The sequence below is a fragment of the Lepisma saccharinum genome, chromosome 1, assembly GCF_977018435.1.
Source record: "Lepisma saccharinum chromosome 1, izLepSacc3.1, whole genome shotgun sequence".
NCBI classification, from domain to species: Eukaryota; Metazoa; Arthropoda; class Insecta; order Zygentoma; family Lepismatidae; genus Lepisma; species Lepisma saccharinum.
In genome coordinates this window covers 1,724,941-1,748,785 of record NC_139229.1, presented here as the reverse complement: position 1 = coordinate 1,748,785, position 23,845 = coordinate 1,724,941, and the positions used below count along the sequence as shown (strand labels likewise).

The 23,845-nt window shown below is 39.4% G+C and overlaps 1 protein-coding gene across 1 annotated transcript in view; it reads right to left on the bottom strand.

Moving 5' to 3' along the window:
• The window catches only part of LOC145992107 (carnitine O-palmitoyltransferase 1, liver isoform-like), a 102,097-nt gene that overhangs the window by 61,733 nt on the left and 16,519 nt on the right, over positions 1-23,845 (bottom strand). Inside the window, exon 2 of the mRNA XM_083128352.1 lies at positions 4,442-4,599. Coding sequence (XP_082984478.1) covers positions 4,442-4,599 — 158 coding nt within the window. The remainder of the gene's footprint in view (positions 1-4,441; positions 4,600-23,845) is intronic.

The following is a 23,845-nucleotide window of genomic DNA, read 5'->3' as shown; positions in this document are numbered from 1 at the left end:
AGTGATACATCCATGCCCTACGCCAGAGGCCGGCTGACCATAATATTTTGATCCAAAAACAGGACATCCCAAGGAGGTCAGTTCACACCCCCTCCCCCTCCTGAAAAATCTGTTAGACTAATTATAAAATAATAGTTATTATTAACGTATTATTAAAGTATGGATCACATAAACGATATACCATAAACAGTAAATGAAATATGATCGCCCGTTTTCAATTATTATAATCTCGGTACGACTTACATTGCGTTTCTCGCCCCTTCAGATCAACCTTAGATGGTAGTCCTACGCTGAAGTTGAGGAATGCCAGTATTTATCAGAACAGCTTTATTCGTCACCAACCGTTCATAAAACTCCCCACATAACTGACACACAACACGAGATTTGTCTTTTGAGTTTGTGCCATGATGCAGGAATTTAAATTCTTGTGGCAAGTCCGTATTGAAACTACATGTACGCTTCTTCATTGCTCTAGAAATAATGTCACACACACCAAACAACACGACCTGACATTAACTCAAACAGTAAACTGCTGTCTGGTCGAATGTTCTCGACGATAATGGAGCGTTTCGATTGTTATGAAGTGCTTGAAATACAGTACAAATTCCGTCAACATTTTATTTTAGGATGAAATGTCTCTCAAATGTAGACTTGGTTTTCAAGTTATCTCCTAAACTTTTAAAAAACGGGACAAATAGCGCGTTTTAAACAATATCGACAGGACGATCGGGGCACGCCTCTGGAACGGGACTTATGGTCACACTAGCTAGGTTCGAATCCCGGTGTGGGCAAAGTTGTTGTTTGGGAGTGTCCTTCATCATTTTCATATCACTCATCCTTATCGTCGCGATTAGCCAAAATTGGAAGAAAAGACGTAAGACGTAAAATAACCTGATATAATCAATCAAACAAACAGGGTTTGAACCTGGGACTTCTGACTTCCCAGCGCCTGATGCTAACCACTTTTTTGTGTGGGGAAGATACAGAAGTGATATGTATACTACAAAGAAATATGTTTTAAAATAGGTTTATTTATTTATTTACTAATTATTATACCGGGTGTCCCAGAAGTCTTTCCCTGATTACAAACTTTATTCATATCCGCTACATGCAATGTAGAGAAGCGCTATATGCAAATTAGAGATGTGAAAGTGGTGCCAAAATGTTGGAAAACTAACCAAGTTTATGTGTTGCATGTTTCAGTAATGTGGCTGTAGTGTAGCAGTGCCAGTGCAAGGAATCCGGAATTAAAGCTCTTGACATCGGGTGGGATCTTTCCATACAATGTTTCTTGGACTTGACAGGATTTGGGAATGAAGATAAATTCAATTTTTTTAAATACCAACTTATTGATGGCAGATATTCTAGACGAAAGTATTCTGTACATTTGAAAGTTCCTCTGCACTGTTATTGGTGACCGGGTCTCTTGATACCAGAGGACATGCTGAGCTTTTTCCTGATTTGTGAACATTTCCGGTTTTCTGGGAACTGGCACTGCTACACTACAGCCACGTTACTCAAACCTGCAACAAAAAAAACCTTGGTTAGTTTTCCAACATTGGCACCACTTTCACATCTCTACCTTTCATATAGCGGATATGAATAAAGTTCGTGTCGTATATTCACACGCAGAGGTTAATTGATTCACACACGTAGGTACTTCACAGTATAAAGATAAAAACGAGGATACAAAATAACGATTTAATAATAAACTTACAATAACAATTTTAAGATGGCTGAACTCCCAATTTTATCAATAACAACTTTACAAACAATTGAATATCGATTCAGATATTATGCACATTTAACATTCCCCCTCTTCCTTATTTGACTTAGTTATATTTCAGTCTATCAGGCGGTTCTCTCTGTCGAGAGGACCTCCTACACTGATGCTGCTGTTGTCGCTGATGTTGGCTGGAGGAATCATCCAAGTACGAGGTAGACGGTTTGTCATTTGCCGCAGAAGCTTCCGGCGCCACAGAACCACTGCCATTACATCCACTTTTTCCTGTAATGAATAAGTCTTCATCGCAGAAAACTGATCCGCCGTCTTGACCTGTATCTGGTCCATGAATTCGTTCATCATTATCCTCCTCCTTCTTCTGACTTTCAAAATGATATCTATCTTTCTTGTCTTGTATCCATTTTAACTGATCTTCATGCACGACCCGGTTTCTACCTTCAACATTCACCAGCCATGTAACTTTGCTTTTCCGTGCTATAATTTTTCCCTTGACATACCTCAAAGCAGTTTGTAATCAGAGAAAGACTTCTGGGACACCCGGTATTACCGAACTTCAATTATTTTTTTATCACCCAAAAATTACCATAACGAGGCGGGTGTCATGACACCTCTCTTTAGGCGCCCCTTCAGTTTCAAAAGTAAGGGTACTATTAAACAAAAATGAATTATTGACTGAAAAAACTGACATCATCATTGTCTAAGCATGTTTCTTTTATTTAGTTACGACAAATAAATACAGCTAAATTTGACCGGTTTTGTTCATTTTACAAGGGAGAGAAATGAAAACCTTAATTTGTTTTTGTTTCTTATGTAGTACATTTCTGTATGGAGGGTTGCACAAGTATGCTGCATTTTAGTACAGGCCTATAGCTGATCTACATATATTTTCAACTCTGAGTTACTACCTTTAGAAGAATAAGTCTTTGGGGTCCACGTGCAGTCACTGCGAGGACCTTTTCACCCATCTGTCTGCGAACTGAGGCCATTGTCGAACTTTCTCCTCCATTAGCAAACTTGCTCGTGTGGTAAACATGCACAGAGATATTGAATTTTCATTAGGCGAGAAATATCTGTAAGTTTTAGTCTGAGTGGGCAAGACACCACCCTTCTTCACTGGTGCAAGTGTATACGGAAGGCGCCACCTTTAAAATAACAAAAATGGCGTTGAAGCTCACTTGATTAATGTTGAAGCCTTGATCGTTTTGTAAATAACAGTTGGTATCTCATGTAAATTTTGAGCTGCATACAGTCTGTCCTACAATTTTTATTGGACTTTTTAAGGTTTTTATTTGACTCTTGTGATAGATTTAAAGCACGAATCCTTTCTCCGACGAAAACGATGAACTGACGATCCAAATAACCTCAGGAATACTGAACTCATTAGAAGCTTCTAGAAAGAATTGATCACAATACCACTGGCGTCCTTATGTCCTGTAATATTTCAACAATGAGCTTGCGACCCATTCACGTCTATGAAGCGGAAAAGGAAACTGCCACAATGACCGATTATACCCAGGAAGTCCATTGTTCGTGGCAGTATCATTTGCAGTACCCTGTGTTAGCTTCTTCCCGTTCTCTATATACAAATACAGTATATGTGTGTACAATATACTTCCTTTTGATTGCACGGACAAACGTCACGAACCGGAAACTCCATAACACATTCAACAATAAACTTTAACAATATGAAACCTTATGTAGTCCACACAACTAGATTTATTGGAGGCGAAATAAGAAGAACAGAGGCTGACATCGGAATTAATTGCAATACAAGTGATGCACAGAAGTAAGAGATCATCCAACCAGTTACGGGGTGACGTGTGGTACGCACGACGAACCCCCAGTCGTTGTAAGTTTCCATGACCGGGTTACGCTACTCATTCGTAGCTCCCCAATTTCCTCACGATGGTACGTGACCACCGGTCCCATACACAGGCCGAAAGGAGAAAAGTTGTTACTCTTCCCCTAGGAGACTCGAACCTGCGCGCGTCCCGCCGCCGGAGCCCAAAGCTTGCGCCACGCCGAGGGACACTCAGTAGAACAGTACGTCAAAAATCCACCAAAATCTATGCAAGCAGCCTCAAAAATCTAGAAAAACTCTTGGATTTTTCTTTTAAAAAACAATAACTACTGAACGGTTCATTTTGCTGGGAAAAGGGAAGATGATGAAATTGGGGAAGGGACACCCACAAAGACACTCGCCATGCAACAACGAAAGCAGATTCTCGTGAATGGTCTAGAAGGAGTTCTAAGTAATTTCTCTGATTTTTGGGACGTTATAGCGGTTTTCGAACGGAGGAAAAAGTGCGAAAAGAACTGCCCTGTCTGACTCGAGTCGAGTCTTAGCGTATTATGTTATCGTTAATACAACCCTGTGAGGTTATAAAGAAAATGTAATATTTATCTTATAATTGTTTGTATTAACGTTTATATCATGAGATTTATATAGGGCTGTCATTTCCTGTTCTCGCGTTAAGTGGCGCTGACGTAGACCACTTTTGGCTAATCGCTAATTCATGAAAGGGATCTCACAAAGAATGCCCGTGCAGGGATTCGAACCCGGAACCTCTGGTGTTTATTTTAGACGGATACATATGCCCAGTTCCTCCCTCCCCCCTTTCCTGCCCCAATGCAAACTGAGGACATTTATTAGCCACAAGACACGTAAATAAATGAATAAATAAATAAGAGACTCACCCCGTATAAGAGGTAAGTACGAAGATACCGGCCACAGCCACCGAGCAAAGCCTGAGGGATGAGGGAGCGGGTCTGCCAGGAGGACGACCAGGGCGATCACGAAGGCAGAGGCCAGGTTGTTGGTGGACGTTGGCCACGTGCCATTTCGGATGGAGTTCCTGAAAAGAAAGGGAAAACAGCTCTGAAAAAGATCCACACTAGAATAGCAATCGCAAGAACGGTTTATTTATACAGCGCGGAGCAAACGCTCTCGGGATCAAAGCCTTCCTCACGCTTAATGAAGCTTTACTCAGGGTTGTTAAAGGTCCAGGGATTTTAAATAAATTCAATTCCGGTCCAGGAGAGAAAATCAGCAAGCGTAAATGGGTTCTAGACCGTAAAGAACATTTTTATCTGTAAAGTATTTCAATTCAGTCCAGGAACCTTTTTTCCGGATCATTTTAAATACGGTCTAGGAACTTTTCCCGAATCAATTTAAATACGGTCCAGGAACCTTTTTTCTGGAACAATTTAAATACGGCCCAAGTTCCGTATTGAATGAAACAATACGCAACTTGGACCGAATTTAAATTGTGCGAGGAAAAATATTCCGGTCCTGTTGCGGAACCCATTAGAATTTATGGGTTCCTGGACATTTAACAACTCTGGCTTTACTCATAAGAATTAAACCTTTTTTGCCGATTCCAATAAAGTAACATGAAATTTACCGATACGGTGATCCAGGCCCGTACCCATGGCCCCCCCTCGAACCATGAAAAATTTCAATTTGAACGTATAAAAACCTACAAAAATTACGTTGACGGTTTTTCAAATTTTGCATGAATTTCAATTTTGTCCTTGCGCAAATGAATAGGTTATTTCTGGACAGAGGCAGGCTCTAGAAGTCTGCAGTCTGCAATATTGCGCTATTTTAGTTCTATAACTACTGATGCAAAGCTATCAGACGTTCCGATTTAGTCAGGACAGTCCATTCCTTATTAATCAATGTCCCGACTTTTTCGTCTCGGCTCGGACACTACTTGCTATAAGGGAAGACAGACTCTTGCGCCACTACAGACATTGTACTGGTTATGTAGGAATTTCTGTAGAATACTGTGCACATTATTAAAAATGTCTGAACTTTTTATGAGTCAAAAACAGTTGTTTGACACTCCACAAAATAGGAACCCCTTGATTGTTGAATGGTTTCTTCTATTACAGTGTCACACATGTTTCACAAAATTAGAATACAGGGGAATTTTCTATACTCTTTACAGTATGGAAGAAAGGTTCCTCAATGACTGCAATACAAAACCTACCATATAAGGGGCATTTAGCTCTCCACCCGCACCACAAGCTCTGTGATCCCTTTTCGCCACCACTGAGCAGAAGGACAAAAAACTTTGTTTTCTTTCTCCAACATCAGGGGTTTTCTGCAACTGATGTCCATTCTACCACTCAATGGCTTAGGGTTAATTAATATTATGTAAATAGGAAAATCCACTTCACAGCCGAATCCTTGCTAGATTTTTGGGGCAAAAAATTGCCTGAAGTACGTTTAAGGTTTAACATATATTGTTAATATTGTTATTTGTCCAAAACACTAGAAATTAAGTACATTATTATTTACGAAATTCTGTCAATCGAGATTTGTTTTACTGCAAACTTTCTTCTTTTCTACTTGTAATTGTCGTGAACATAAATACACGGGGGTGTGACCGTACAACAGACAACTTTCACAGTGCGCAGAGGACATCAAGGCCAAAAAATTCGATGCTAGGAGCCTTTGAAAATGGCATTTTCTATCCCACATGTATGCATCCCCATTTAATAGCTTCTTGGTTGCCACTGGCATTTATTTTTACTGTCGAATAAGATTCTAAAAGCGAAAATACACCATAGAAACAATATTACGCCAGCAGACACACTGCCAGGGTGAGGTCACTTACACGTTCCTTCAGATAATTTATTTACAGGGTTTGCACTGACTCCAAAGTACTGGACAACTGTAGGAGTCAGGAAAACAAGGCTAGGACTGAGGTCATTGGAAACAAATTATTTCTTAAAAAAAGCTTTCAAAACCTGGAAAAGTCAGAGGAATTAAATGATTTTTGCTTGGCAGAGTTTGTAACCGGAAACACGTTTCGTTTTATCTTCCCAACAATCTTCCTTTTTGGGTAATATTGCTTAAAAAGGTTGCTTCATTTTATTTTTCATTTATTTTGAAAGGTTTTCAACAAACGTGATTCATTTGATTAACTTACAAAGTTGAAGTGTAACTCTTATTTTTCAGCACGTTAAATCATTACACAGCTATGTAAAATACCTGGAAAAGTCAGGGACTTTGCAAGATGGGTGTGAACCCTCATATATCAACCTACACACACACACGTTGCTTTTCGTAGGCTATTTGAATTGCTTGTATTATGCATAAATGTAGTCTACCCGTATCCTACAATTTTTATTTTCAGTCTCTGACAGAAACAAATGTCAGGGTCAACTGCAAATATTTGTCATGTGGTTGTTTATATATAGGTTAGAAAATGCTGTTCTTCAACAATTCGTAGCAAAATGAGTAAATTTATCTAACCCCATATATATATATATATATATATATATATATATATATATATATATATATATATATAGTGTATAATATGAGAGAACATTTATGGGAATTCGCCTTAGGGTCTGCCCCCCGCCCCGCTCAAAAAAATCCTGGGTACGGGCCTGCGGTTATCTGAAATAAAATTGTTATATGAAGAATATTCTTTAATTTGAATTTTGGTTTTAAGTCCGCCTCCATCGGGTATAGAACCTTGAAACACTTGATAACAAGCCGACGACGTTACCACTACGTCATCGGGGAGACCCCAATATGAATGGTTCATTTTTCTATGGAATTAACGCCGGACCCTGTGGCCGAGTGGTTAGCACATCGCGCTCCGACGCCAAGGGTCCCGGGTTCGAATCCCGCTCGGGCTTGGTTGTTTGTGAATGTCCATTCATCAATTTTCATCATTTCATCACTCATCCCCATCTTCTCAAATTAGCCAAGAGGCACAAAAAGCGAAGTAAAATAAACTAAATTAATCCAATCCAATCTTGAATTAATGTATGAAACTAGGTAAAAGTGATACTTTTTACGATAGAAAATTGTGCTACATCATTAAACCTTTAGGTACAGCCACCGGCAAAAAAAATCGGACACCTAGATTCTGAAAATGGTCGCTTCCCTGCAAGATGTCATGTGTGTTGCCTAAGTCTACGGCGAAAAGTGGATTCTAATAGCAAATTTTGAATGGCAACTTCTACCAGCGCCGTAGGGTTAGGGAACACGCCTTGCAGGGAAGCGTGTACGAAAGCAAAGCACCCACTCGAATGCAACGAATGTTGATATTTTGGGTTTATCTCCAATATTTGGTAGCTATTCTATTTCAAACTTTAACTGAAGATCTGGGCAACTGGGCACACAACATTTTGTTGCACTCTAAAAGGACAAAATACCTCTTGAGCGGACCTACCTAAACACTGTGCACGTTATACATATTGTTCAAGAACAGAAATCATATCTAAATACGTATGGTATATACAGTAATATTTTATAACTGAAAACAAAATAATAATCGTAGAACAGTTCATGAATGTGTAAAAATACACTTACAAAATGAATTAAAGATGAAACAAATATCTTAAAAAATATATTTGTCTAATCAGAAAAGCAAGGCAAATACTATAACTTAAAAAATATAACTAGATAAAAGATAAATGTAAAATAAGAAACATTTATTATTATTAAGTACCAAAAACATGGTAGATTACAGTTTAATACACCTTTAAAGGACCATATTAATGCACTCAATAAAAGAATGCTAATTGAACGCCATTCATTGTGCATTACATATTATTCAAGTGTGCTAACGCTGTCGCCTTATAATCAAGGGGGTGTCGGGTTCGATTCTCGGTGGAGACGCTAAATACAAGGAAAACACGAAGAAAATGTTTTCTTTTATATTTAATTACGTGGGAGGTTGACTAAACTCAACCTAGTGCTTTGTCAATATTCTGATCACGCTTCGCCACAAACTTTAATTTGGACCTGCACAGGTAATAAATAACCCAGGAGGTCAAAAGTCAGACATGCGTGTTAGAGAACACGCATTAAATAGTGTGTACGTAACTCTTAACAGAACAATGACGTGCTTCGTGAGAATGACATCTGAAACCGACAGTTGTTGAATCAACGGACTTAAGAAATCCTGTAGGTGGAGCAAGTTTTACGTGTGAATTTTTTAGCCGGAAGTGACGAAACAACCTGAATTACACTAGTCCAATTTTAGGTTAAGCTATAAGGGCAATGTGCTCCAGATCAGAAATGCGGCTGATCAAGCAAGAACAATGTCACCGAAGAGAGGGAGCTTATGCTCCAAGACAACTCAACTTTGCAGCAACACTTCACAAGTCAAAACGTATTCGTTCGCGCAGAATATAGTTCTGCATACAAATGCCCTATTTTCGCAGTATCGACCTAATCGGTTGCAATCTCTTAGCACGCGAACTTGGGACCATACTTAGCCAAGTGGGCGTTCGACTGAAAGAAGAGCTTATCTAGATTTGTAATATGTAACACTGAAACAGCTGTCTGACGATGTCTTAGTTTCGCTTGCTCAAAGTTGGGTCACAAGTCGCGCTGCTGTTAAGCACATACTTGGAACGTTTGCAACGATCTGAAAGTTGTGGCGCTACTTATTGGTTGGCAAGGAAGCTATGCAAAGTAATGATGTTTCTTGTGTCTCTGGGACACACGTGATACGACAGAGTAGCCAAAACTGGGGAGTACAATGCTTGTCAAACACCCTTAGTTCCCCCAGCAAAAATAATCCTACCTCCAGGATGCGAAATCCTGGGGGGACTGGAGGAATTTCCCCCTCATCAACAATCTTGACCTCAAACAACCCCACGGAAAATTTCCTTGGGGGAGTTTTTGTTACAACAACAGAAGATAAGCAATTAGTTTTGACTTCAAATATACTTTACTAAGGATAATATCGAAAACACGCAAATAGTAGTGTGGTTGTGAGTATTGAATGTTCTCTCTCTCTCTCTCTCTCTCTCTCTCTCTCTCTCTCTCTCTCTCTCTTTTTCAAGTAATCATTAACAGATCTACACCAATAACAATATGCGCATAATAAAAGTAACGCAAGAATGCAAGACAAATGCCGTATAATTATGAAATCTAATTGATTTATATTGATAGAATGCAAAAACTAAAACAAAAACCTATCATAATAAAACTTTTCCAACTATTTCGTAATTTATTAACATATTTAACCAGTTAGTAAATGAATTAGTTTGCTACTTTATAAATTTCTGATATGTATAAAAGTAATAAATTAATTCCTTAACATGTAATTATCAATAATGTATTTTAAATATGCAGTAACATGTATAACATTATAAATATGCATATCATATAATAATTTATGTATATGTGTGTGAAGGGGTGGATCGTGGATTAATATCTGCCTCCCTACCCCCGACCAGTTTTCAATAATGTCGCACCCTTCCCACCTCTACTTCACATCAAACTTCAGAATTATTGTGAAAGCTTTGGGCAAGAGTAGCAACACTTTTCTGCACATAAGAAACAAGTTTCCGAAACTGGGTGAATCTAAAGTAACGGAAGGGGTTTTGATATGATCACGAATTAGAATTCTCCTCAATAACAAGGAATTTGAAGCAGTATTAAACACAGTTGAATCAGCAGCATGGAAATCTTTTGCAGTTGTGATCTGGTTTCTTGGGAAATACGAAGAAAGCAAATTACGTGCAACTGGTCAATGTTCACATTGAAACATTCCTTGTGTTAAGGTGGCGCTTGTCACTTAGGATGCACCTACTGCATTCGCAACTGGAGTTCAATGTGGCCGGGGGGCGTTTTCATCAGAACATAAGTGAAATGGAAAGATGATACCAGTTTTCGGACTTTTTTTGTTTTCTCTACAGGCAGTCTACAAGTAGAGGAGCCCACTTCCAAATGCAACATTATGATTTTTCATTTCCAAACATAATACTGTATATACTTTTGCTCCATGATTCCAAATATATTTCGTCTTCTTGTAACGTCTTGTTATTCCTTCGGAATATTATACTTAAATCATGAAAGCTTGAAAGATATGCTGCCTCATTGGTGACACCTTGTGCATCTAAAACTGTGACGTGGCACGCGATTTTGAAAGTTATTTCTGAAATTAGTATATACAAATTAGAAAAAAACATCTCATGTCGTTTCTTGTGCAAAGGAATAACGGTAAAATTTGTTGCACTATGTGACTATGCGAAGCGAGTCCTGTCACTATCTGCTTGCTCCTGGTGAGAAAATCAGGTGTGCTTGCAACACTATCTTCTCACAACGATGAAGTAAAATGACGTAAATAAACAGCACTTTTAGTTTCTTCATGCAATGTAAATTTATCCTCGTGTACATAATTATATATATTTTGCTGCATACACTTCGCTGGTAATTGACTTTGTCTACATGCTTTTTAATTCCACGTTATGCACAGTAAGGCTAATCGGAACTGGACTTAAAGTTTAAAGTGGGATCAGAACTAATATGTGCCTTCACCGGGTGTCGACCCTTTGATTGCAAGGCGACGATGTTACCACTACGTTATCGGGGAGACCCTATATATTCGGCTGCCCTAAATGCCCTAAATATATTGACCAAGTTCAAATGGTTCCGGCTGGTTGCGAAATGTCGCACTGCACGCTTGTAACTTTGGTCCTATTCTGGAAGTTTCATGGAGATTCTCGTCAGGAGTTTTTGGAAACATTCCCTGTACTGTACTGTACGTACATGCACTGAGAAAAAAGAACATGGTTTCTTGTTATTGTGGGTATGGCTTGACACAGACTAACTCTCTAGCCTTCTTAAACCAGAAAGTTTATGGCTGCAGCAACACAAGACTTCCATCTGTTCCTATCCTGGGCAAGATCAATCCAATCTTGTCCATCCTTACCGATTTCCTTTAGGTCCATCTCAACGTTATCTCTCCTTATTTGTCTTGACCTCCCTACAGGTCTCTCACCATCAGGCTTCCCAAAAAGAATCCTGCAAACTATTCTTTCCTCTCCCATTTGTGCCACATGACCTATCCCCCTAAGTCTTCTTGATTTAATCATTCTAATAATATCTGGAGATGAGTACAAATAATGTGATCTTTCCCATTCAACTGTTTCCTCGTCCCTTGTAGGTCCAAATATTCTTCTAAGGGTTTTATTTTCAAATGCTCTTAATTTATGTTCCTCTTATAATGTAATGGACTGAGTTTCACATCCACATAATACTACAGGCAAAATTACTGTTTTGTATATTTTAACTTTTAGTTTCTTAGATATTATACGAGAAGATAAAACCAACACGCAAATAGGCGTTCTCAAAAGATTTCCTCATCCTAGTGTTTCCTTCCCTTGTGAACACAGAGGCAGCCTGGATACGAGGGTCACTATTTATATTTTGAGCCTAACAATGAAAAAACAGGAATTTGGCATTGAAAACTGCTTTATTGTTTTTCGAAGTATTCTCCTTTATGGTCAATACACTTTTGCATTCGTTCGAACCATTTGTCAAAGCAGATTTTCCAACCTTCTTGAGACACCTCCATAATATGGTTTTTGAACGCATCAACGGCGTCTTCCGCCGACGAAAATCGTTGTCCACGCAATTTATTCTTGACATTCGGGAACAAGAAGAAGTCATTGGGTGCCAAATCAGGACTGTACGGTGGATGACCCATCAATTCGATTTTTTGACGGTTCATAAAGTCGGTTGTTAGACGAGATGTGTGACAACTGGCATTGTCTTGATGAAGAATGATCCGACGGCGTTTGTTTGTTTTCCGTATTTCACCGAAGACCTCTGGCAAACAAATTGTTGTGTACCATTCAGAGTTGACCGTTCTACGTTCCTCTAAAGGCACAGTTGCCACATGACCAGTTTTCCCGAAAAAACAGGCGACCATTTGTTTCGATGTGCTTCGAGCGCGAACAACTTTTGTTGGATTGGGTTCATCTTCAAACATCCATACAGTCGACTGCTGTTTACGTTCCGGCTCATATGCATATATCCATGATTCGTCACCTTTTACAATCTTATATACGTCTTTTGAAGCACCACGATTGTATTTATTGAGCATTTGTTTGCACCAATTGACGCGAGCGTCTTTTTGAGTTTTTGTCAAATGGTGTGGGATCCAACGAGAACATACCTTTCTCACAGCTAAATGATCATGTAATATTTTATATATGCTGGTTCAACTAATGCCTATGGTTGCCTCAATCTCACAGTATGTCACATGACGATCTTGCAGTATTAGGTTTTGAACAGCATCAATGTTTTCTTGAACAACAACTGATTTTGGACGACCTTCGCGAATCTCGTCGGTGAGCGAATGGCGGACACGATTAAATTCGTTATACCAGCGTTTCACAGTGGCAAAGGATGGGGCTTCATCGCCAAATGTGGAAGTAAGTTGATCGATGCAGTCTTGTCTTGATAATCCACGTCGAAAATCGTAAAAAATCATCGCACGAAAATGTTCACGAGTTAATTCCATTTTATTGTTGTCGCGCAATCTCCAAGGCAACATAAACAACACAAATCAAGCTATTGACAAAACATTTGAAGTACATTATGGTCAATAATGCCAGACGATTCCGTGCAAACGTCAAATCGCGCCTAACTTCAATCAGTGTTGCCAAGGCTCAAAATATAAATAGTGACCCTCGTATTAAAAAGCGCGAGGTCAAGAGCGAAATATTAGGTGCGAGGCATTTACACAAAGTTTCTTCATTTTGAAAAGTGAAATTACAACTTCATTGCCAGTGAGGACACTGAAAAGAGGGCTGTTGGCCAAGTTCTTCCTTCAGGAAATTAGATTTATGCTACTCCGTACTACAAGTTTCAAAACAAAATTATTTTAACTATCGATATACCGATATCATCTTTAAAACGGTAATCCCACACTTGAACTTCCAGAAATTAGTGTAGTCGCCTTGTAATGAAGGGATCCCATATGGAATGGAAACATAATCCAGTCAATGAAAGCATGGTCTCCACTTATTCCTTCTGAAAATGTTGTAACTACACGACTGGAAGTATGATAAAGAAATGAAAGATGGAATCTTTATAGACTGGAGACTGAAGAAGGGGAGTGAAAGTAATCTTCAATAGAAGATGGAAGATGTTTCATATATAACATATTGTGTTTCGCTACTGTGTATCCGCGACATGCTCTTTGTTCTTATCGCAAACTGATATTTCGTTGATTACACAATCTTAAACTGACAAATCAAGTTAAATAAACTGGTTTATCGTACTGTCGGTGTACCAAAATATTCTCTTTGTCTTTATAATAGTATAAAAAAGATTAGTATATAATAATAGTACTACACACACACACATATTAAAGTGCTCCCCTGCGCATAGCGCCACGCCATGAACGCGTATAGGGGGTGTGGGGGTAACGCCACACACTTTCTTGATGCGGTCGTGAGTGGGGGTGATGTGATCAGCATCACGCCCCTGACCGCCTTTACCCCCCCAGGGTTTCTCCCAGGTACCCATGTCATTTGACGCCGGAGCCGATTCCAACGTTAGAACCGGCCGGGGTTCGAACCCGGGACCTTGAGCATGGCAGTCGGACGCGTTACCGACTGAGCCACCGCGGCTCATACACACATAACTATTAGACATTATTTCATAATAGTATGTGGCACGAATGAGAGAGGAAAGAAGAGTTTACAGGATTCTTGTTGTTGGAAAACCTGATGGTAAGAGAGCTGGAGGGATAACGTTGAGATGGACCTAAAGGAAATCGGAAGGCTGGAAAATATTTGATTGATCTTGCCCAGGATAGGGACAGATGGAAGACTTGTGTTGCTACAGCCTTCGGGTTTAAGAAGGCTAGAGAGTTAGTTAGTATTGCCTTTATAATAGTTAGTAAGTATTCAATATAGATTCTTTCGAATAACGAACACAAAACTGAACAAGCTAATGAGAAAAGATTAGCCAACCGTTGCAGAAAAGCGAAATACACTAAACCAACTCAATCAATCAATCAATCGATACAATTTTTATCAGAGTCCTGGAATTGCGTATTTTCGTAATACTCCAGAAATGGGATTTTATCTGCAAATCTAGCCCTCTTAGCTACTTTAGATTTAGTTGCGACAAATTTTATGCATTTTTAGCTGCGCGACATCACTCCAGCAAATGTTTATGGAATATAATTTAAACAAAAGAATTAATTTACATTTTATACAATAGAGAATACAAATTTTCAAACCTGTACGTTTCTTAGTTGTAACCCATATGTGTATTTGTCCACTGATGCTGCAGAACTAAGCATATACAGGGTGACTGGTAATTAGATGTATTCCCTGAAAGGGGTTAAAGTAGAGACAATTTGCAATAAATTTGACCATATGATACCCCGTCCGAAAATTAGTAGTTTTCGAGATAATCGAGTTTCTATTGTTTTTTCTAAAAATGACAATTTTCCACATAAAAAGATGAATTGAGAAAAAACTGATAATTGTAGGGAACTTATTTAAGCGTTTTCTGATAGCTAACAAACAAGTGGTTCGTTTAAAAAAAAGTTTTTCCAAATAACAATCACATGTAAGTACCGGGTGGGTCTAAACTTACAAGTGATGATAAAAAAACGCACTCTTAGTTTACTTGGCAACGTATTAATAACAAAAATGGTATGACACGAACCGTACAAATTACTTAAATTACTTCCTTCAGTCATCAGCTATCCAACAAGGTACAAATGTTGCTAACATTTACATTTGTGTACAAGAAATAATACTTCATTCATCTTCATGTGTATGGAATCAATGAACAATACAATTAAAGAACATTACACGTCTTGCTCAAAGTGGGCACCTCCGTTACGAATGCAGGCACGTAAGTTTTTACGGACATTTGTTCTCTTAACTCGTGATGTGATGGTGACCTTGACGTGTTGACCAGCTGTTAAGATCCTCTCCCTGAACTCTTCTTGCGAGTTTACCGGTGCCTTGTCATGTGGCTCCAAATGTAAAAGTCGCAAGGCGTCAAATCGGGGGATCGAGCCGGCCAGGGAATCGGTCCGCCTCGGCCAATCCATTTCTTTGGGTACTTTTCATCCAGCCACTGTCGCACGCCCAGGCAGAAGTATGGATGGGCGTAATCAACAATCATTTCATCGAGCCATTTTTCCTGCCCCAAATCTTAAATGGCATCGCTTATGAACATTTTTTGCGGAACGGGATGGCAATGTTGTTGGAGGATGTGCCTCTAGCTACAAGACGTGACATGATTTATCAGCATGATGACTGCCCAGCTCGATCCCCCGATCGATTTGACGCCTTGCGACTTTTACATTTGGAGCCACATGACAAGGCACCGGTAAACTCGCAAGAAGAGTTCAGGGAGAGGATCTTAACAGCTGGTCAACACGTCAAGGTCACCATCACATCACGAGTTAAGAGAACAAATGTCCGTAAAAACTTACGTGCCTGCATTCGTAACGGAGGTGCCCACTTTGAGCAAGACGTGTAATGTTCTTTAATTGTATTGTTCATTGATTCCATACACATGAAGATGAATGAAGTATTATTTCTTGTACACAAATGTAAATGTTAGCAACATTTGTACCTTGTTGGATAGCTGATGACTGAAGGAAGTAATTTAAGTAATTTGTACGGTTCGTGTCATACCATTTTTGTTATTAATACGTTGCCAAGTAAACTAAGAGTGCGTTTTTTTATCATCACTTGTAAGTTTAGACCCACCCGGTACTTACATGTGATTGTTATTTGGAAAAACTTTTTTTTAAACGAACCACTTGTTTGTTAGCTATCAGAAAACGCTTAAATAAGTTCCCTACAATTATCAGTTTTTTCTCAATTCATCTTTTTATGTGGAAAATTGTCATTTTTAGAAAAAACAATAGAAACTCGATTATCTCGAAAACTACTAATTTTCGGACGGGGTATCATATGGTCAAATTTATTGCAAATTGTCTCTACTTTAACCCCTTTCAGGGAATACATCTAATTACCAGTCACCCTGTATAGACTACTGCGAGATATGACGTCACTTCCGCCCGTCAAAGGGTAAAGATCTTGCAGTCGTATTGAAATTTTTTATGATTCACCTAGTTGAAATTTCGCGACTTGGTTGTTAATGAAATATACGGAAGAAATAGAATGTCAATACGGAAGCCGGGAGGATAAAAAATAAATAGCTCTAATACGGGAGATTCCGGGAAATACGGGATCAGGGTTAGTGTTGCCCACGGGACGAGACGGGACAGGCTTTTAAAAATTCGAGACGAGACGAGATTGACCATGTGTCATAAGGCAAACGAATATTTTCGAGACGAGACAGCATTTCCACGAGACTCCACGAGACGAGACAGGCCAAAGTCTCGTCTCGTGGGCAACACTAATCAGGGTTGTTAAAGGTCCAGGAACCCATAAATTCTAATTAGTTCTATCGGGTTCCGTAACAGGACCGGAACCATTTTTTCTCGCACAATTTAAATTCGGTCCAAGTTGCGTATTGTGTCATTTCAATACGCAACTAGGACCTTATTGAAACTAATTCGGCAAAAAGGTTCATTAACCGTATTTAAATTCATCCGGAAAAAAAGTTCCTATACCGTATTGAAATACTTTACAGGTAAAAAGGTCCTTTACGGTCCAGAACCCATTTACGCTTGCTGATTTTCTCTCCTGCACCGGAATTGAATTGGATCTTTGCTACTCTTATTACAGGCGGGTTTGACTTTTAAAACACACTATGATCACTACAAGAGCACGAAGACAAGTTCGTATAGGTGGTTCCTTGAAAGTGATTTCAAACTCCTTTTCAGGTGCAATTAAGTTTATGCTCTGGCAACACATGTAGTGGACGCGGACTAGCTTTCCTCATAAGCAAACTAAAAGCGTTTCGTTGCGTCAGGAGATAACTATTAGAATCTTTAAGACTATAATTTAACAACAACAATAACAGGTTGTAAACGAATTACACCTTGTCGAAAAGGTACGCAAATAAGCTGTTTTTTCAACAGATGGCACAATCATTACACGTATTAAAAAATTGCCCCATTTTGCCCTCGCGCCATGTGGTCAATGGTTGAACAATAAATCTGTGTGCATTATTTTTTAATTCTCTACAACTTCCATCTTAACGACGAGCTCCTCGTTTGAAGTATGTATATAGTCTCATAGATAAGTGCTTGTAATCTTTCTTGTTCATAAAAATTTCAGTAGTAAAATACTGGTTGTAAATCGAATCCTCTTTAGAATGACTTTAACGCATTTAGAAGTAGAATAGTAGATTAACATCAAGTTTGGACTTATGTGTTAGCTGAAGCGAAATGCATACAGGTTGTCCAGAAAGTAAGGTGCAATTAACTATAAAATATGATAACTTTGTATATTGGCTACACATGAAGTCACCAGTACACAGTATATTCAATAACAATTTAGGCCGGCCCCCGTGGCGGAGTGGTTAGCACATCGCGCTACGACGCCAGCGGTCTCGGGTTCGAATCTCGGTCTGGGCATGGATGTTTGTGAGTGTCCATTCATCAATTTCATCATATTATCCATCACTCATCCCCATCTTCGCAAATTAGCCAAAAGTTGGTGGCACAACAAGCGAAGTAAAATAAAGAAAATCATTCAATCAATAATAATTTAGATTTTTCCTTGCATCATGAAGGATTTTCAAAGATTTGTTTTTCTGTCAGCCGAGACAAAAAAGTGACAGAGGTATATGTGTGATATATTTAGAGGGTGTATTCCAAATAAAGAACATGGCAAACAATTATGTGGCTTACCAGCGGGTTTGTATCATGTGTATTGACTTGTTGAAGAATTTATTGTTACAAATTCCTTGTAACAATAACAAACTGTTTTCGCTGTGGTGTGGAGTGGATATAAGTACAAGTAGTCAACCAATCAGAATTAGGCTAACGTTGCAGATTGTACATGTTTCTCAACAGATGGCGTAAATAAAAAATAATGACGTTATGCAACAAAAAAAAATGGCACCACGAAGCTTCCTTATAATGATGTACCCTGTAATGAATGATGAACAACGTGTAAAGATACGAAAATTACAACCCGGGAAAATGTATCGACTTGAAGCGAAATGTGTTCTGTCATTTGCCTCACAGTATCGGCCTTTGCACGTCTAATTACCTTTATCGCTGATGCTCCTGATTCTTCCTATTTGAATACAAGATTTGCATGATTACTAGTCATAGACTGGTGATCCGATTCCAAATTCTGCTTTATCGAACTCCCATAATTCATTTCTTGACTTGCCTCCACTAGTAAACTAGTAATTAGATTCACGGTTCTCTTTGGCTCAAATCCCAGATCTAATTTTCAGTTTTGCACAGAATATTCAACGAACTTATGCATCTCGAAGCTGTTTCTGCTTTCTTGCCAAGGTGAAATTTGATTTCTGTTCACGAGAAACAGACAAGTTTCTTAATTCGAAACGCGTGTCACATAACAAAGTGTTTGTCACAGAGAACTTGCAAATATGTATACGCTCTGTCTCGGGAATCTGTGGCGCGCATAACGGTATAGAAGATGAGAAAGCGAGTGGGTGGAGTAAAGCGAACGGCTGGTAGCTGCAGCCGCGTTTCCCCTCCATGTGCTCACTTCCCCTCTCACGTGTTCATTGGCCGAGACCTCTCGAGTTTAACTTGCGCAGAGGACTTGTTTTTGTTCTCTTGCTCCAGGGATTCCCGGGACATAGAGTAGACTCGACAATGACACTGTTGGTTGCAGTGGACGGCTACTGGACGACTTTTAAAGAGTTTGGATTACGACGTGATCCAAACAATATTGGATTTATTATAAAAAAATCATAGGAAGTCTAAATATTGGAAGACTCATAGATGGGTAGGCCATGTGGCACGAATGGGAGAGGAAAGAAGAGTTTACAGGATTCTTGTTGGAAAACCTGACGGTAAGAGACCTGTAGGAAGGCCAAGAGGAAGATGGAGGAATAACGTTGAGATGGACCTAAAGGAAATTGGTAAGGATGAAAAAGATTGTATTTATCTTGCCCGGGATAGGGACAGGTAGTGGTGATTCGTGGCTTTTTCGAAGTGTAGGAAGAAGTTATGGTAAACTGAGGAATGTTTGAAAAAATGCTTTCAATTACAGTCGCACAAATCGCTCGTACTATCCATTGCATTTAGAATGTTACCTGCAGGCCCACGCACAAGGTAGGGCAAGGGGGCCCTGCCCCCTTGAACTATGAAATTTTTCAATGTGAACCTATAAAAAACAACGGAAATATATGACGATATTTCAGATTTTGCAAGAATGTCGATTTTGTCCCCTCTCCGTGTCCTGTGGATTGAGGATAATAAAAGGTGCTGCTTAAACTTTGAAATTATGATAAATGCTTCTAAATTGTGCTAGAATTTATTATTAATTACTTTTTTCGGATAACTACAGTTTGAAGTTCAATTATGCATATATTTTTTCGAGTTATGAACTTGCGTTACTTATTATTCACTACACAAAATTGTGTAGAATGGCTCAACAAACTAGATGGGTTGAGCATAGAACTTGAAACGGTTTGAGAAAATGGTTTGTTTACCGCCAACCTTCTATAGATTTACTCCCGTAAAATCTCCTCAGGAAATCGACAGGATAAAGAAAAGATAGAGGATGATGGATCGTCACTTGGTTGTAAAAAAGCGTGTCGCTGTGTATGCATACTCCCTTTTATTTGAAACAAGTCCGCTGGTGAAGTATAAATAAGATTTGAACGTAATTTTATTTCAATTTCCTGAAAAGCTATTCCTTTGAATTCGATTTCCCTCTCCCAGGGACTCGCGTTTGCAGATTATACTAGATTTGACCATTATGTCAAAAGCAGGATGTTAGGGGCCAACGAAGATCAAACTGTGCTACGTTTAGTTCAATTTTGATGGGGTTGGCACCACTGATGTAGGAACCCCTCGACGATTCCTCGCTGGATGCTTTAAAACCGCTACCTTCCTTCCCCCTGCCCCTTTCCCACTCCTCACCCATCTGTTTGTAGTGATACCAGCGAGGTTCCTCAAGAGGGGCAGCAAAGTGTGTGTGTCCATCTCCTTTTGGCTGCGGCTGGAAGGAGCGCCACCAGTCAACTCTTGACAGTAGCTAACCTAGTCAATTGTACGTACATTGAGCTCATAATTTTATAACGCGCATTATTATTAAACTCCTAAAAAGTAGAGAAATGGAAGCAAGTATAAATGAACTGTAGGAAGTTCCTCGCTTCCTACATGGAGGAATCGCCCCTGCGGACAGGTGGAAGGCTTATGTTGCTGTAGCTATAAACCTTCTGGTTTAAGAAAGCTAGAGAGTTAGTTAGAGTTAAATATTGGGAGCAAAAATTAAGCAGAATCAAATGTTGGATTTAAAATATGTTAAATTTCAGGTTGAGACCTCTACGATCCAGGAGTGTGCTTCGAAATAAGAGATTCTAGATTCAAATTCCGTATTGATATTCACATTGTTATTATGAGAACCATTATCTTTACTGGGTCAGGCCGACTCTTGCCGACAGCAGGGTAACTTGGAGACTAAATCTGAGGAGGCGGGGGGGGGGGGGGGAGCTGATTGTCAGGTTCCAGAAAGTTTAATACCGTCCTCTTAACATGCAAATTTTACTAAATAACTAAAGAATACAGTTCATGTGCCCGCTCCAAGGATATTCCACGAATGCATTTCACTTGTATAACTTCTTTACAGTTACATCACCCGAAAAGTAATATAAAACATTTGTAGATTAATAAATAATAAAGATAATATTTATTTGCTGTCCGAGATCGTTCCAGCGGCATCAAGACCGTCTGCAACTCCTTAAATATGCTATTGTACACTCATGTAGACGTATAGTGGCACGTACTTCAACTGTTAAACCCCACAATGAATGCCACTTTATGTGACATGGGGTATACATTCAGATCAATGAAATTGTCAGGACATGTCTTATCGATAGTGGCAGGGCACCTCCTAATGTGTCCTAAAAATTAACATATCGAAACTTCCACTGAAGTAATGAAAATACTAATATCCGTCCTTTTTTTAAGTAAACTTTTTCATTTTAGATGCCTCTCTATCTCTCTCACTCACACCCCGCACACACACCAAAACAATGTGATACTGCTTACTATAATAATCAGTAGTAATCATGTAGCAAAAATGATGTTCTTCACTTTGCAAATAGCAAATAATTAAGTGATCATATAAATTTTATATTTTATTAACTAATGCCCATTAGAAAACGAGAAAAACTGAAGCTACATATTTATGTAATGCTGAAGTCATTACGAATACTCAGATAATGTTCAAATTTCATCTTCATACACCTAATGGTTTCCATATAAAATAAACATGAAGTTATGACAATTAGGCTAACATTGTCCAGATAGGCAATTAAAATCTTCCTGTTAGGCGACCAGGTTATGACGTTGTAAATCAGGGAGGTGCATTTCGGTGGATCGGATACCCTTGAAAACTGTTGGGTCGGTCCCGATTAGCCTCTGCATATAATTTATGATGATGGTATTCGAGAACACCCATGCGTTGCCATTCCGAACGTACCAACGCCATGAATCAATCGTGTGCGCTGTAGCCACGTTGACCCGACTGACATTATGAGATATGAAAAGTGCCGTTGCCCGTTGCTGAATAATCCAGTGTAGTAAAGCGTCGTAACGGTTCGCTCTGCAACACCACGAGGTTTGTGCGATGCATTAAAATATTTATGGCTGCACTTAACTTCTCGTCAGAGGAAGGAGAAAGGAAGCACGCTGATAAAAATGATGCGAAGCAGGGGGAAGTTAAGAGAAGAAGCTTTTGCTGTGAGGTTGAGAATTTATCGTCAAGTGGATGGACAATTGCGAAAATTTTACCGCTATGCTATGGTTACAAAATTAACTGTAGTAATGTACCGCTCGGATATAGAATGGTAAATATTTAGGGTGTACGGTGGGCGCCCTCTTAACCGGTCTCGCTCAACCGGCAGCTCAGCTGAAAAAAAATATTGATTTCCTCTAAAATACAGAACAGCCTTCTTTATATACGTTTAGTTACTGTGTGTAATTTAAAAGATGTAGTCTACAATTGTTTTATCTTTAAAATGCGTACATAATGTACAGTGATACACAGTGGCGCCGATTGGGTTCCAAAACTGGGGGCAAAAGTTGGGGGGCAACTGCACCTCCCACGTCTCCCCTAATCGCCGCCACTGGTGATACATATACAGTAGTTTCCTGTGTTCTTTCCTGCCCATCTTGTGAAGTGATGTTTACTGTATTCCATTATATAATTCGGTTTAACTGGCCAAGGCTCCGGACCCGTGGTGACCGCCCCCGATGACGCAGTGGTCGTCGTCGCCTTGTGATCAAGAGGTCCCGGGTTCGATACCCGGTGGAGGCACATAGTGGTTCGGCACCCACTTTAAACTGTAGGTCCAGTCCCAATTAGACTTACTGTGCATAAAGTGAACTTAAATCACCAAATCAATCAATCGTGGTGACCAGTTAACAGGACGCCCGCACTGTATATGCAAACCTTGGACAATTAATTCTTCTCCAGCCAGTGTTTGAATTTACAAAATACCATTTCTGTTTCCACCCTTAGATAATCTTAGGTATTACTACTCTAAAAAGTATGCAACGAAAGGGGTGTAACACCGTAACTGGTGTAACGAGGCCTCAGTGGCGGAGGGGTCGCGGTTTCGAATCCCATCCTGGACATGGGTGTTCTTTGTGTGTCCTTTTCATCAATTTCATCATATCATCACTCATCCTCATCTTCGCGTTTAGCCAAAAGTGGCAGAAAAGATAAGTAAAATAAACCCAATCAATCAATGTTAAAGATATCTATGCTTCATGCTGTTTGAGAGTGTTTTTTCTTAAGTTTCCCGCGTTACCCAGATGTGCATGGGCGTCGCCTTGGGGGGAAATGTGGGTAACTGCCTGAAAGGGGGTTATCTTCACATGAGGTTCTTCTGCCAATTTGGCAACTGTGGAATAACCATGGCCACACTCCTCTAATGTTTCACAAAAATCCTTGTGAATGTCTCACTTCGCCATATACTTCAAACATCAAACACAAATATTTGATTACGGTCGGATTTCGTTTTGCTACATTCTTGGAATTTGGACTAACGTTCTTCAGAATCCAGCTAAAGTAAAACATAAAAAATGAATCAAGGATGTAATTGGGCAGGAAAACTTCCAATCAGCTGTAGTTCGATTTACCACACTCCTTAACTTTCGTTCTGCGAACTCTTTGATCGGTCCTCGTAAGTTTTTTTTCGCGGTGAAGTCCTTGCAC